At 38.9% G+C, this 14,641-nt stretch overlaps 1 protein-coding gene across 3 annotated transcripts in view; it reads right to left on the bottom strand.

Annotated features, from left to right (window-relative positions):
* The window catches only part of LOC309501488 (single-stranded DNA-binding protein 2), a 70,018-nt gene that overhangs the window by 10,273 nt on the left and 45,104 nt on the right, over positions 1-14,641 (bottom strand). For 2 of the 3 annotated variants that reach the window (XM_082173636.1, XM_082173634.1), the window contains exons 5-7: positions 8,260-8,349; positions 2,707-2,790; positions 780-839 (exon numbers count right to left, since the gene is read on the bottom strand). In XM_082173636.1, coding sequence (XP_082029762.1) covers positions 780-839; positions 2,707-2,790; positions 8,260-8,349 — 234 coding nt within the window. The remainder of the gene's footprint in view (positions 1-779; positions 840-2,706; positions 2,791-8,259; positions 8,350-14,641) is intronic. The other variant, XM_082173635.1, reaches the window with a different exon arrangement.

Below are 14,641 nucleotides of genomic sequence, written 5' to 3' on the forward strand. Positions count from 1 at the left end.
AAATGTATAATGAATAAAATGAATGTATATAGTATCCAAATGTATGTATGTATGTATGTATGTATGTATGTATGTATGTATGTATGTATGTATGTATGTATGTATATATATATATATATATATATATATATATATATATATATATATATATATATATATATATATATGTATATATATATATATATATATATATATATATATATATATATCAATATATCAATATATATATCAATATACCATAGCTCTGTAGGCAAAAGTTTGTTGGAAACGACCACTGTTAGGATTTCCACATTCTGGCCAATACATATCGATGACATTTGTGTCATTTTAGTAATGTTTATTATATAATGTTACTATTATAGTATTTATTCATATTTTTAATCAGCTATTAAGTATTTCAGTTTTAATTAAATTAAATGTTTTAATTCGGTTTTGTTATTTTTTATATTTTTATTTAGCTTTATTAAATTTGAATTATTATTACTTTATTTCAGTTAGTTGCCAAAGTTTTTCGTCTATTATTTTTATTTTATTTAAAACAAAATTATTTCAATTATCGAAAACAATTTAATGGTTTTAGTTTTAGTAAACAATAACAACACTTTTTTAAACACATAAAAAACAACAACAAAAAAATTGATTCGGAATAGAAATTCCCATGACTTTTAAATGACCATTAAAATATCCTAACATTTCCAGGTTTTTCCCTGATTGTGGTGAGCCTGACGACGTGTGTAAAAATGGAAGAACTACTGCCCGTGTGATGATGTTTTCCGTACCTGATTTGGCATGCGAAGAGACGGCCGTGGTCCACCAGGGTACCGTGGAGACATAAAAGGCTAGAAGAAGAAGAAGAGAAAAAAGGATTCATTAGCAACATGTTGCCCTATTCAAAGAGAACGCGAGAGCATTGTATAGACCAGAATGAATGAGTGCAGCAGGCCAGGCTATAGCAGATGGAATGGACAGACAGATGCACGGAGAGCAGAAGCCAATGCAAGATGCCATCAAATATGTACATTTGACATCTCTCCTTCTGTCCGTCAACACAGACTGCTCCCATTCTGCCTTTTAAACGTGCACACACATACACTCTTGTGGTGTTTCGACAAATGCATAGTAAAGCATCGGCAAAGTCAGACCTCGAGCGGCTGCACTTAGACGCATCTCAAGTGAAAATCTGGTCAGGAAGGAAAGTGACCACAACAACCCAAACGAGGGCAGTATCGTGCCTGTCTCCTGACATACAAACCATTAGAGTCGTGTGGCTGCGCGTCTAGAGATGAAACCCGATGCCACTTCTGTGGTCAAGGCCTGTGGGAAGCTTCCCGAGAGACTCTCGCCAACTTTTAGGGCTCTGTTGAAACATGTCGGCGCTGAACGGATGAGGGATAGGCTGCAACTGTGTGTGTGCATGTGTTTTTACAGCTAATTGGAGTGATTTTACCATTGTAGGAAGATGTTGTACAACCGTAGTGCTCTAATATGCAGTGTGTGTGTTTTTTTTTCCAGGAGCGAGGAAGTGGAAGTGTCTGATAAGTGTAGGTTTCGCTGTATTTTGTGGGTGTGCGCATGTGAGTGCACATCCACGCGCAGTCCTTCTGGTTTCTGTGCAGTCAGTGTGCTTGTGTGTGTGTTTGTGAGGGCGCTGTGTGGCGGGAGGCTCTACAATATTAATGTGCTATTGATGGGGGATGGGGTGCGGCCCAGGAGTGGAGGCCCATCTCCAAGAACAAGGAGGAGACTGAATTATTTATCCTGTTCGCAGGGAGTCGACTCTATGGAGGGGGTGGGAGGTATACAGGATACTTCACACTCCCAATATAGAGAAACAGAGGGAGAAAGAAAGAAAAAAGAAAGAGAAGACAAAGGAGGAATGGACTTTAGGGTGTACGCCCAATGAAAATGGGACGTGAGGGATGTACAGTCTTTCACAACTGCATGTTTACCAGATTTTTATTGTCCACTTGTATTGTACACAACAGTACAACCTATTGAACTGTACTTCTATTCCTCACAGCCTTTCTTTCAGTTGTAAAAAAATAAAAATGTTTTGAACCAGATCAACTGATTCTCTGAAGAGATCAGATTCAAAAGAATCATTTGTTCACAAATCAGACATCGGTACTTCTCTCATGAACAACACTAGGTGGATATCAAGACTTTCAGGGAATAACTTAATTGCTGTATCTTTTTCTTAAACAAATCTATTGTGCAACTTCAAAGGACTTGAAATATAGCACAAGAGTCACTTTTGTCATACTTTTATGGTCCTTGTTTGTTCTTCCTCTCTTAAAGGTATAGTTTACCCGGAATTTAAAAGTCTGTCATTAATTACTCACCCTCAAGTCATTCCAATACCACCAGTAATACTGGTTTAGAAAAACATGAAGGTGTGTAAATGAACTATTCCTTTAAAAATGGTGTCAACCCTGACTAAAGTCTATACAGAGGACAATTAAGTACAATTCTGCAACGTTGGTTCAAAGAATGTGTTTCTGTGAATGTTTCCAAGAAGAGGACTTGGGGAAAAAAAACGGAGAATTAAAAATAACCATGTAATTTACACCGTTCATCTTGCCCAAGCGAGTTGATGCCAGCGTCGCCAACAGTTCTCATGTGTGCAAGTGTGACCGTGTGTATATCGAGGGTGCAAGCAAGGACACGGTGTGTGTGTGTGTGTGTGAGGATTGCTGTGTGTCTTACCTGGCCGTGTGGTCCCATCATGGGGTTGCTGGTATTGTGTGGGGGAGGCTGTGCGTGTGGTGACGGCTGCGAGCCGGGAGGCCCCTTTAAGAGAGAAGAGGGAGATGAGAGATGCACAGACGGCCTTCCAGTGAGGCCTGCTGCTGCCGAAGCCCTCACACACACTCACACACACACACACACACACACACACACACACACACACACACACACACACACACACACACACACACAAACACACACAAACACACACAAACACACACACACACACACACACACACACACACACACACAAGACACAAACTCACTCACTCATTCACTAGGCACTAAATACTGGTGGGAAACCCAAAGCTAGTGTGTGGATTTCAATGAAAAACAGCAGTTTATGAAAATCAAACAAGCAGTTATTCCATCAGAAAGTTTTCAAAACATGGCAGGATTTTTTAGACCCACTTCATCATTTTGAAGAGAAAATGTGTTTCAGATGTATAAGTGATGAGTGTGTTCAAATTCATATTTCAACATCAACCATACAACCTCAACATCAAATCAAGGCATCGTGGGACGTTAAACACTCAGCTCATGTTGACAATGTAAAAAAAGATCCAATGCATTGATAAGCGGATAATTATTTTCATATGATGGCTATGATGCAGAGTTTTGCACACATCTTCAGAAAACATCAAATGAGTTTATAGACCAGCAGCGTTCATGTACTGTATGTACAGAAGAAATATTTCCACGAAACGTCACATAAAACCCATTAAACCGCTCAGTCATTCTATAATTATTTCACAGAGCATCCATTAGTGTTCATTAATGATCAACAGGCCATTGAGCTCGAGTCCAAAATGGTTCTGTAAGGAACATGAGACTTTGTGACTAATAACTAACACACAACAAAGGAGCTTAGCTTCTATTCCTCTCTCCCCGTGAACAACAAGGCCGAATGAGAAGCATATGGCATTATGGGTCCTGTGCACCTACATTAGGAGCGTTCAGCCAATCACAGTCGCTCTGCAGTTCTGCCTCATTGGGGAAGGATCTCAAAACAGCGATATATAAAAATCACTTCCGACACCTTTGAGAAGATAATAACCTGCCACTTACTGGCATGGCTATCAACAGAGAGCCCTTCAATCTCCATTCTCAGGCCCTAAAGGGGCAGTTAGTTTGACAGTATTCATACACTGTGAATGACGGCCGCAGGACAGCTGCAATAGCTCTTCTCGACCACTCGGGGGCAGTGTTAACAAAGCAAACCTCTCAGTGGTGTTCACGTAACTCACAGAACAACAATATTTATTTGTCTGAGCACTGAACTCTTCACTATTCGAATTAAAAATATACAATAATCAGATACATACATTTCTATGCTAATCATTTCAAGTAATACTGATGTCAACAGATCGGCTCTTAAGTTTAGTGACTAAATGAAAGAATACTTTTAGAGTGACACAGTGGTTTCATTGGTTTTTTTCACTGTACAGTCTGTGTATGCGGTTGTGACCCATACTTATTACCGCCTCTTGACCTTTGGCCAGTGCTCAGACCTCAGACAAGCCCTCCTGCTGGTTTCAGAGGGGCTGAGGAAACCATCCATCCAACACGACCGGAAATCTGCCACACACACACACGCACACACCACAGCCACAGAACAACACATCTGTCCAGGGTACAACACTGACCCGCACACATCAACGAAAATAACACCACTGAATGAAACAGCACATTCAGAGTCGGAGCTGTGGCTTAGCGGTTAGAATACATGCGATTACACACTCTTAAAAGTAATGGTTATTTATTGGCATCTATGGTTCCACGAAGAACCTTTAACATCCATGGAATCTTTCCATTGCTTTATAGTGGAAAAAGGTTCTTTAGATTATTAAAATGTATAAAAAATAATAAATAAAGGTTCTTTCAAGAACTGCTCACTGAAAGGTTCTTTGGGGAACCCAAACTGATTATTATATGGCATCGCTGGAAGAAAAAACCCCCCACTTTTGGAACCTTTATTTTTAAATGTACACAAATGCAGCTGGCCAAATTTTTTAATACAGTTCCACACTAATTTCTTCATAATTTCTATCCTTCCTCTATTGTTTGTATACATAAAAGGCCTGAAACATACAAGACGTGCGACAACATTTATCTGTGACCAATTAATTTAATGATACAAGCAGGTTTTATAAAAGTATGCATGAGGTAAGGAGTTTTTGAGCTGGATTTTGTAAGATTTGGTTTCTGATTTAGCTGTGACCCGTCTCTGACCTCCCTGGGAGAGTGGATCGCTGCAGGGTCTGGCATGAGAGCTGCTCTACTGACTGTCCCAGAAACCATGCGCTGATACAACAGGAATACGTGAGCATATGTGTGTTTTCCCTGGCCACCTGCCTTTTTCAGAGTGGGTCTGAGGGAAGGATTAGAGGGGTCTTGGGATGCTCAAGGCCTCTTTAACTCGTAGTAGCGCTGAGGTCACGACTGTTCATTACACCTCATCACACACAGCAGTGATAGCGCTCACTCTGCCGCTCAATGCCTCTGCCTTTCTCTGCTAAACAATCTTGGTCCTTGAGTAACACCCATTCACTTTCTCTTCCTTGCCACCTGACTTCCTAAATAATGAAAGCAGGGGTGTGTAGTATATCTGTGATCACACTGGCAAATATCTGCATTTTTTTCAATGAGCACTTTACAGTAAGGTTTCATTAGTTAACTACATTAGTTAACTAACTAATAATGAACTGCACTTCTACAGCATTTATTAATCTTTGTTAATGTTAATTTCAACATTTACTAATACATTATTTGTTAACACTAAATGCACTGTGAACTAACAGGAACAAACAATGAACAGTTAAACAAATACAGTAACAAATGAATTGCTCATGGTTAGTTCATGTTAGTTAATACATTAACTAATGTTAACAAATGAAACCTTATTGTAAAGTGTTACTATAGTATCTTAATTTAAAATAATGATTCAGGTCAGTTTACAAGGTATTCCAATATACTCTATGGTACATAACTAAAAAAAACATGGTATTACTGTGGTAAACCACTGAAGAAGAAAAAAAAAAAAAATCACTGTAGTACCCTGGTACGTTTTGGTAAAAGTGATTTGAATTGTATATTATATTGGTTTGATGCTTAAATTGACCAGAAACATATAAAATCCTAGTTTGTAGCAGTATTTTTATTTAATCAACACATACCATAGTAAAGATAATAATCTCTGCTATTGTACCGGATATCTGCCATTACAAAAAACAAAAAAAAACAAAAACAAGAACAATCTCTAGTATGAACTAAAATTTCTATATTGTACATCACTAGTAAACAGATGAATGAACCCAAACCCACACAGTCCTGTTCTCTCAATGATGCTTTAGAAACAGATCTCAGGAGCAGCACACACACACACACACGAGAACACCTCACACCTCTTCTCTCACTCCCTCAGCGCTGATCTGATATAAATAGCACTCCTCTGCTTCTCCAAAAACCTCCTCCACACCTCTCCGTTCCCTCCTTTTCCTCAAACCTTTCCCCTATATAGCTCTCCCAACCCTTCCCTCCCAATACAGCGGAGATTCCAGACAGCGGTGGAAAGCGTCTCCTCCCTCGACTCTGTCTTATCACTAACACTGCCAAATGCCAGGCCTGTCCATCACTGAACAAACGCTCCACCACCCCCGCTGCATTATGGGAAGGTCTGTGGATGTGTACAAGCATGTTTGATTATGAGGATATGTGTGTCCGTGCTTGTATGCGTGTTGTTATGCGAACTCAATGTTTCATGTAAACAGATGGGAATAAACAGGAAAAAAAGCTCTTTGACAAAATATATCCAAATCTCCACTTCAGGACAAGTAGAGGAAATTTTTACGCAAGTTAATAGGATTTTCAGTATTTCATAACTAGCACCACCATTACTAGTGCTCCCACTGAGAATTAGGGATTTGAACAAACCACTAACTATTCTGGATGCACCGATATTTAAATACTGGTTATTACAAATAAGTCACTAATTATTTTCATCTTATGGCCTATAACTGACAAATGGGCAATATAAAAATTCTATACAAATCAAAAAAAATATTTTGACAAATAATTTGTACGAATAAAACAAAAAAAAAAATCAAGTTTTAAAATGCTACAGGTGAATGTAACATTATAAATGTACAGTGTGAAAATAGATGTCTATTTTGAGATTTGCTAAAGATTACATTTAAGTGTTATTAAATTATTAGTGAAGATTAACATTATGTGAGCATTTAGGTGATGCCAAATGTAATCTAAATGTAAAAATAAAGGAAATGAGCAAGCATAATTAAATTTCCAAAATCTTGTGGAATGTGTAATTGTTTTATTGTTTCAATAAAAATGTATTTGACAAAAAAAAAAAAAAAAAAAAAAAAAAAGTATATACAAAATCAACCAATCAATTAAATATTACCGGTAATAATGATATAAAACACTTTATTATTGGCCGATAACATGGTACCAATACATCATGCATCCCTAGTAGTAACATTTCTGCACTGTTTCTGTTTGTACTGCAGACACGAATGCTAACTCAAATCGAGTGACTTTTCTTCTGGTGGACGATAAAACGGGCAGAAAAATAATCCGAGAATGAAGGAGGGAATATATCTAGAGAACATAATATCATAAAGACTTGGGTTTTGTTGACCTGTACCAGCAAGTAACCACCTAGCAACTGTTTAAAACACTCAGAAACCCTTAGCAACTGCAGAGAAACACCATAGCATCATGGCAGCAATGTTTCATAGACGAAAGAGCCGGTTTTCTTAGATGAACACCACTCACACTTTCTTCAGAACAAGAAAAAAAATCTACATCGCGTCTAACACCTTCATGAACACAACACGGCCTGCAGAATGGAATGAATAAAGCTGCGAGCAGATGGATGGAGGGATGATGAAGAAAGAGAAGGAAAGATCTTAGCAGGGAAGAAAGAAACAACAAAATTTGTTAAAGAGGAAAAACTCATTCAGAAGCACATGAAAAGTGGGCATCCCATTCAGTCTCTCTCACACACTCACAGTTAAATGTTTTGTAACACAGTTGATTGATCATCAGTCAGCAACTGTTCCCATCGATTCATTATGGGAGCCGTATTACAGAAACATCCTAACTCCAGATCTTATCCGTTCAGTAACCATGGCGATTTCCATTTGGGATCTGAAAGACTTGAGATAGGAAGAGTAATACAGCTCCAGAAATGAAACTACAGCTATTTCCACTAACACTTAGTGCTCTAAACCTCCATCTTACCATTGGATGGTAGAGGACTTTTTTTCCAGAGTGGAAAAAGGCAAAGTTGGGAATGATCTCATTCTGATAGCAGAGCTCCAGGCTGCTGTCAAGCCGCCCACAGCCACAGACAGACCCACCAGCAGCCCACGCGCACAGACAGAGAGAGAATGAAGGAATGAATGAATGGATGAATGAATGGAGCGCAGGCGTGACAGGGTGATGAATGGAAAAGTAGGCAAGGAAGAGAATGAAACCAGCTGTGCTTACCTGAAAGAAGCCAGGGGGCATGGGTCCGCCTGGCATGCCGTCGTTGGGGGGCATGTTGCCCATTACGGGGCTGGGGGCTGCTGCTGCACTCTGGGAAACAGAAAGAGGGAACAAGTTAGTATAGAGATATAGAATTAGTCAACCCTGATGTAATACTGATGTTACACTAATACTACTTTTACTTTGATTGATGCTGATATCTGGGTAATTCGTGTTATGGAAAGTGCTGCACGATTCTGGATAAATTGAGAAAGAATCATGATTTTTTGTTTTTTTTTTTTTAAATAGAGATCGCAATTTCTTCCACGATTCTAAAAAAAACAAGCGACAACTAAACAAAATAACTAGAGGTAATGTAATTTTAATTGCTGCAGTCTATTTAAAATGTTGAATTAATTTAAATGATTTTATTAATTTTTTTAATAGTTTGAATGTATGATTCAATGACTCACTCATAAATACTTCACTTATTTCATTAATGGGTGAATCAGCGTTTTTGAACGAATCTCTTGAATTAATGAATGATTCAATGACATACATTTTTAAGTCACTTGTCGCCACCAACTGGTGTAACATTGTAATTGATACAATCATTATTTGAAGCATCAAGTTACTTTCAGAAGGATTTGCTCTATTTTGATCACTTTCATAGACATCAGTGTTTATCTCGGTTCTTCTGTGATAATATGAATATTTCTAACACAGAAACAACAATACTGTGTGGTTAAAAAGACTGTTTGTGAAGCTGTTTCGTACCTATACATGACAACTGTTTTCTCGGGCTAAGCGGCAATGCGAGCGCAGATTTAAATGTTCATTCACTTTTTGTCAAAGTTTTAATAGACACAGGCAAATCGTTGTAATTTAGGAATGACATCGCCTGGGTGCTTGAATCGAGATAGCGGTCTTTACATGATCAATCATGCAGCTCTAACATGTCCCGTCAAGTCTTTATATATTGGTTAAAAATATTAAATGCACAATTTATAAAAATGAAAATCATTCAAGTTACTTAATCTTCTTTTAGATTCTACCATTATTTTATGGTAGGAGAAGAAATTAAATGTTTCTTTTGCCATCTCGATCTATAACTGTCTTACCAAACAAATACTTTAACACCATGTTAAGCAGACAAAATACAACACGGACCACAAACAAACATTATAGGCCAAATTTGCTATGTTGGAGTTTGTCTAATTACCGCAAACAAAGCTTTTAGCTGTACAACCTCACTACACGGCTCTTAAACAGAGCATAATGTAAGTATCAGTGTGTAGTTAATACACAAGTAAGATCACTCTCGGTAAACCTGCACATTCAACACGGAGTGTGTTGTTAACACGAGACGTTAATTTGCATCAGAAAAACGCCTGCACTACAGCACAGCTCTTGTGTATCTGTGTACATACTTCCCCTTGTAAAGGGGGCATAAAACAAGCAAACAGAGCGAGAGGAGCCTCAAGTGGAATCTCCTGAGCTAGTGGAACACTTAGAGACTGGGGCCCCTTTCCTCCGCTGGCCCCGTTCCCTCTCTCTCTCAAACCTCTTTAACAGTCTGCTGCTGCTGCTGGGGGCTTGTGTGTTTGCCAGTCTGCCCTGTTCTACCAGAGAGAGAGAGAGAGAGAGAGAGAGAGAGAGAGAGAGAGAGAGGGAGAGAGAGAGAGAGAGAGCGAGAGAGAGCGAGAGAGAGCGAGAGAGAGCGAGAGAGAGCGAGAGAGAGAGAGAGAGAGAGAGAGAGAGAGAGAGAGAGAGAGAGAGAGAGAGAGAGAGAGAGAGAGAGAGAGGATAGGAGATGAGGCACATTGTGTGTGTCTGTGTATGTGTGAGTGAAAACGAGAGAAAAAGAGACTAAACAAGGAGTGAAAGGGGGAAGATAAAGGAGAAAGTAGGAAAAGAGAAAGAGAGGGAGGATTAAAGAGCAAGAGCTGGCAGTCGGCTCACACACTCCCTCCCCCTGCTGTAACTCAAACCTCTCTACAGTCGTCGTACAAACAGCCACGCCACCCCTGACCTCACACACATACACAAACTCACACAGCCTCTCTCTCATACAGAAACCTTGGGGTCAGTGGGCGGAGCTTATCGAGCATGACTCCTCCCATATACTCCAGAAACACACACGCACTAGGGCTGGATGATATATTAAATACTCATGATATAACATTAGGGAACATTGTGATGACTTTATTGTGCTTTTTATTTGTCAATTAAGTTTTCCTAGACTTCTTTCACCATTCCTCCTTGTTGTGCATCTCATGCAAATGAGACATTGCCAAGACTGTGATGATGTCATATACCATAAACTTAAGTAGCAAAAAAAAACATTTTTTTAAAGTTGGTGAGTTCGATTCATTTTTATGAAGCATTTCAAATAATTTTAATAGTTGATTTAAATGAATTGATTCCAAATTATGATTCAATCATAAAATGTTTGAGTGCAGTGCACATGTCCCTGAAATATATTCAATATTTTTTAAAAAATTATGCTGCTGGCGATATAAAATTAAGTTAAATTAAAATCATGATGATTTTAAAATGCTTTTTATTAGGCCATTAAGTTTTATAAAGAATGTGTCATTAGTTTCACAATTCTTTCTTGTCTTGTTTCTCACTAGCATGACAGCATTCATTAAACTGCAGTAGAAAAAGTGCCATTAGATCTGGCAAGATTGATTCATTTCTGTGAATTAGCTCAAACTGTCCTTTTCAATGATTTAATTAAAAACTGAATGAAATAATTCCCTCATTTGTTTGTATCAACACTCAAATATGTTAAAGTCGGCATGCAAGGAAAATTCACTTATTTTCTAAATGAACGTTATTGATCTTATTGTGAACAAGTCATCCATGCATAAGTTTAATTTCTTACAATATTTGTTAATCTTGGCATTTTTTTTCAAAATATCATAACTTGATCTTCCGGTGAAACTGCCAGAATTCTCTCAGGTGACGAATGCCAAGCTTTTAAGCTTTTAAAATCTGAAAAGTTACTTCTGGTCTGGAATGACTCCTTCTCTGATGACGTCAGTTTGACGGCTTGGGTTGAAAACGCTTAACCACTCCCCTCAAACCGTTAGTCTGCTATGAGCGAGAGATGGAGAGGAGGAGCGCTAAAGTAAAACCCTGCCCTCTATTCAATATTCCGTTTCTCTTGGAAATACTTCACAACACTGGAGAAAAGTCATTTGCAACTACCGGTTCATGGGGACTTCAGTGGTTGGTGACATCTCCTCAAAAAAACTCCTGAGATCCAACATTGCTATTGCGACTTACCTATGATGACTTGACAACTGGGCATGTCACTCACGTTGGATGCCTCAATGTCACATTTGCATAGAATTCATAATTGGTTCACTGCCAAATTAAAATGTTAAACCGAACGATAAAGTAATGTTATTTACCTGTTAATGGTAATTTCAAATAAGCATTTTTGTTCAGAACGATTAAACTTGATATCGTTTTCGTTTTTTATGTTCCTGTTCCTGTTCCTGTTCGTTTCCAGTTTTCGTTCCTTGAACCGGTTCAGAGCCCTGGTTTGCGTAGGTTGGGGCTGGATGATATAGCTAGGAAGATTATATCTTGATACTTTTTTCGTTTTAAAATTTCGATTATTAACCCCCCCCCTATAAAAGATATAATCTTCCTAGCTATATCATCCAGCCCCAACCTACGCAAACCAGGGCTCTGAACCGGTTCAAGGAACGAAAACTGGAAACGAACAGGAACAGGAACAGGAACATAAAAAACGAAAACGATATCAAGTTTAATCGTTCTGAACAAAAATGCTTATTTGAAATTACCATTAACAGGTAAATAACATTACTTTATCGTTCGGTTTAACATTTTAATTTGGCAGTGAACCAATTATGAATTCTATGCAAATGTGACATTGAGGCATCCAACGTGAGTGACATGCCCAGTTGTCAAGTCATCATAGGTAAGTCGCAATAGCAATGTTGGATCTCAGGAGTTTTTTTGAGGAGATGTCACCAACCACTGAAGTCCCCATGAACCGGTAGTTGCAAATGACTTTTCTCCAGTGTTGTGAAGTATTTCCAAGAGAAACGGAATATTGAATAGAGGGCAGGGTTTTACTTTAGCGCTCCTCCTCTCCATCTCTCGCTCATAGCAGACTAACGGTTTGAGGGGAGTGGTTAAGCGTTTTCAACCCAAGCCGTCAAACTGACGTCATCAGAGAAGGAGTCATTCCAGACCAGAAGTAACTTTTCAGATTTTGATAAAAGATTACCACGACAAACAATTTTTTTCTGTGTATTAAATTGCACGGATTAATTGTTCACCATAAGACTATTATGTGCTAACAAAGTAAATAGGGTCAATTTTGATTTCATGACAACTTTAAAGAATTACATTTAAAAGTGTTTTGAAACCAGCGAAAATTGCAGGTTAGTGTAGAACTGCTACTGTTTTTTTTAAACAAGTTAGTATTGTGGCTTTATTATGGTCAGGCACTTGCATGTGTCATTATTAACAATTTACCAAAATCAAGCTCAAATGGAGTTAAGAGGTTTTTCACCAGTGAATGTAGAAATGTTTTGTTTCGTCAGTCATTAGAACCGCATGTGAGGCAGCAAGTGCATCGCATTACAATCAACTTACTGGTAACAAAGTTTACATTTGGCCAAAATCTTATATATTGTTATCTTATTAAAATTCTTATTATGAAAGACAAAGCGCTATGCACAGACTGTATTGGCTACGACTAGATGGCAAATAACATCTTGTTTTTAAATAAAGAAAACGCAGTTCTTTATTTACCCTTGAACTACAAACAAGCGGAGACGGTCTCCAAAATGCGTTCAAGCACTTCATTCACGACTGAGGGGGTTGGAGCTACTGTACGAGGTTTTGCCAACAGTTTGAGGATTCATTGGCCTAACGAGGTTTATCTAAGCTCTTGTATAAAGTAAATAAAAAAGGTAAAAAGAAATTGTGTTATTAACCGGTATTTTTTCAAATCAAACCGTTTTCGGAACGGTAATGTTTCAGAAGGAATTTTGAACAGAACAGAAACGTTAAAATACTGATTCTGCTCGGAGTGAACAGATTGATCCCCCTCCCCTGGTTTTTAAGCCCTGACGCAAACACACTCATGAGGCAGGAAGAAGGACTGAGATTGAGTTTGCTCAACCCTGTAAACACACACACACACACACACACATAGTGATCTGGCGGCTGGTACTGATCCAATACTCAAGGGAGGTGAGTGTCTGTGAACAGGGTCTGGTTCCCTGTTTCGCCTGAGATCTGTGGCTCTTATTATAGAGCTTAGGGGTGCAACGGATCAAAAAACTCACGGGTCGGATCGTTTCTCGGATCAGAGTCACGGATCGGATCATTTTTCGGATCAGCAAAATTTTATTTTATTTCTTTATTAACACTTTTAAATTGTTAAATTAAAATATATAAAATCAAACTTAAAGTGCACAAGGCATAATATCTTCTTTTTAACATAATTAATGAAAAACAACTTAAAGTGCAACATAAAAAGGCATCTCCTTCCTTTAAACATGGACCAATGCTTTATGTGTTTCCACTGTCATATAGGGCTGTCAAAATTGCTCAAAAATGACGTTCGAAATATTCCCTCTAAAAAACACATATTCGAATTATTCGAACATCTGGTTGCGCATTTTGTCAATGACGTGCATTAGGCCTATGTCAATAACAGGACAAATTAATACAAAGAGACATAACTACTTGTGTAGTTCATTTAAGTTTAAACATATTTGACAACGATTACCTTGCTCGCTCGCACTCGCAGGCACTCTTTCTCTCTCTCTCTCTCGCCGTCACCACATGGCTGCGTTCACACCAAACGCGAATAGAGCGTCTGGCGCGAGTGATTTCAATGTGAAGTCAATGTAAAGACGCGTTTATGCACGTCTGGAGGTTTTGCGGCGCGAATGAGGCGTCACGCTCTCTGCGGTTCATAACGCTCGCCATGACCACGCTGTGTGTGGACTGAACATGCGCACAACTTTTTTTCATCAATCAATCCTGCGGATCACGTGAGTGCCGAACCGAAGATATTTGATCCGAACGGATCACGGATCAATGATGATCCGTTGCACACTAATAGAGCTGTTATACAGCATCACCCCCTGTGCCATACACACACACACACACACACACACGCGCCAACCAACCAATCCCAGCTAACACAGCAGGTGCAAGGGGGCGTGTGGTGAACCGTAACCCGGGCGACCAGAGAGTATTATCGCTCGGGCTCCAGCTCTTTTACGAGGAGAGAGAGACTGAGCGGTGGCTAGATATGGCTTCACACACACATGCACACGCTTAAACACACACAAAGCACTGTGTATACTGCGGACAGAGGGGAGGGACACCAGAACTGCAG

This window comes from Leuciscus leuciscus (genome assembly GCF_965113295.1).
Source record: "Leuciscus leuciscus genome assembly, chromosome: 6".
NCBI classification, from domain to species: Eukaryota; Metazoa; Chordata; class Actinopteri; order Cypriniformes; family Leuciscidae; genus Leuciscus; species Leuciscus leuciscus.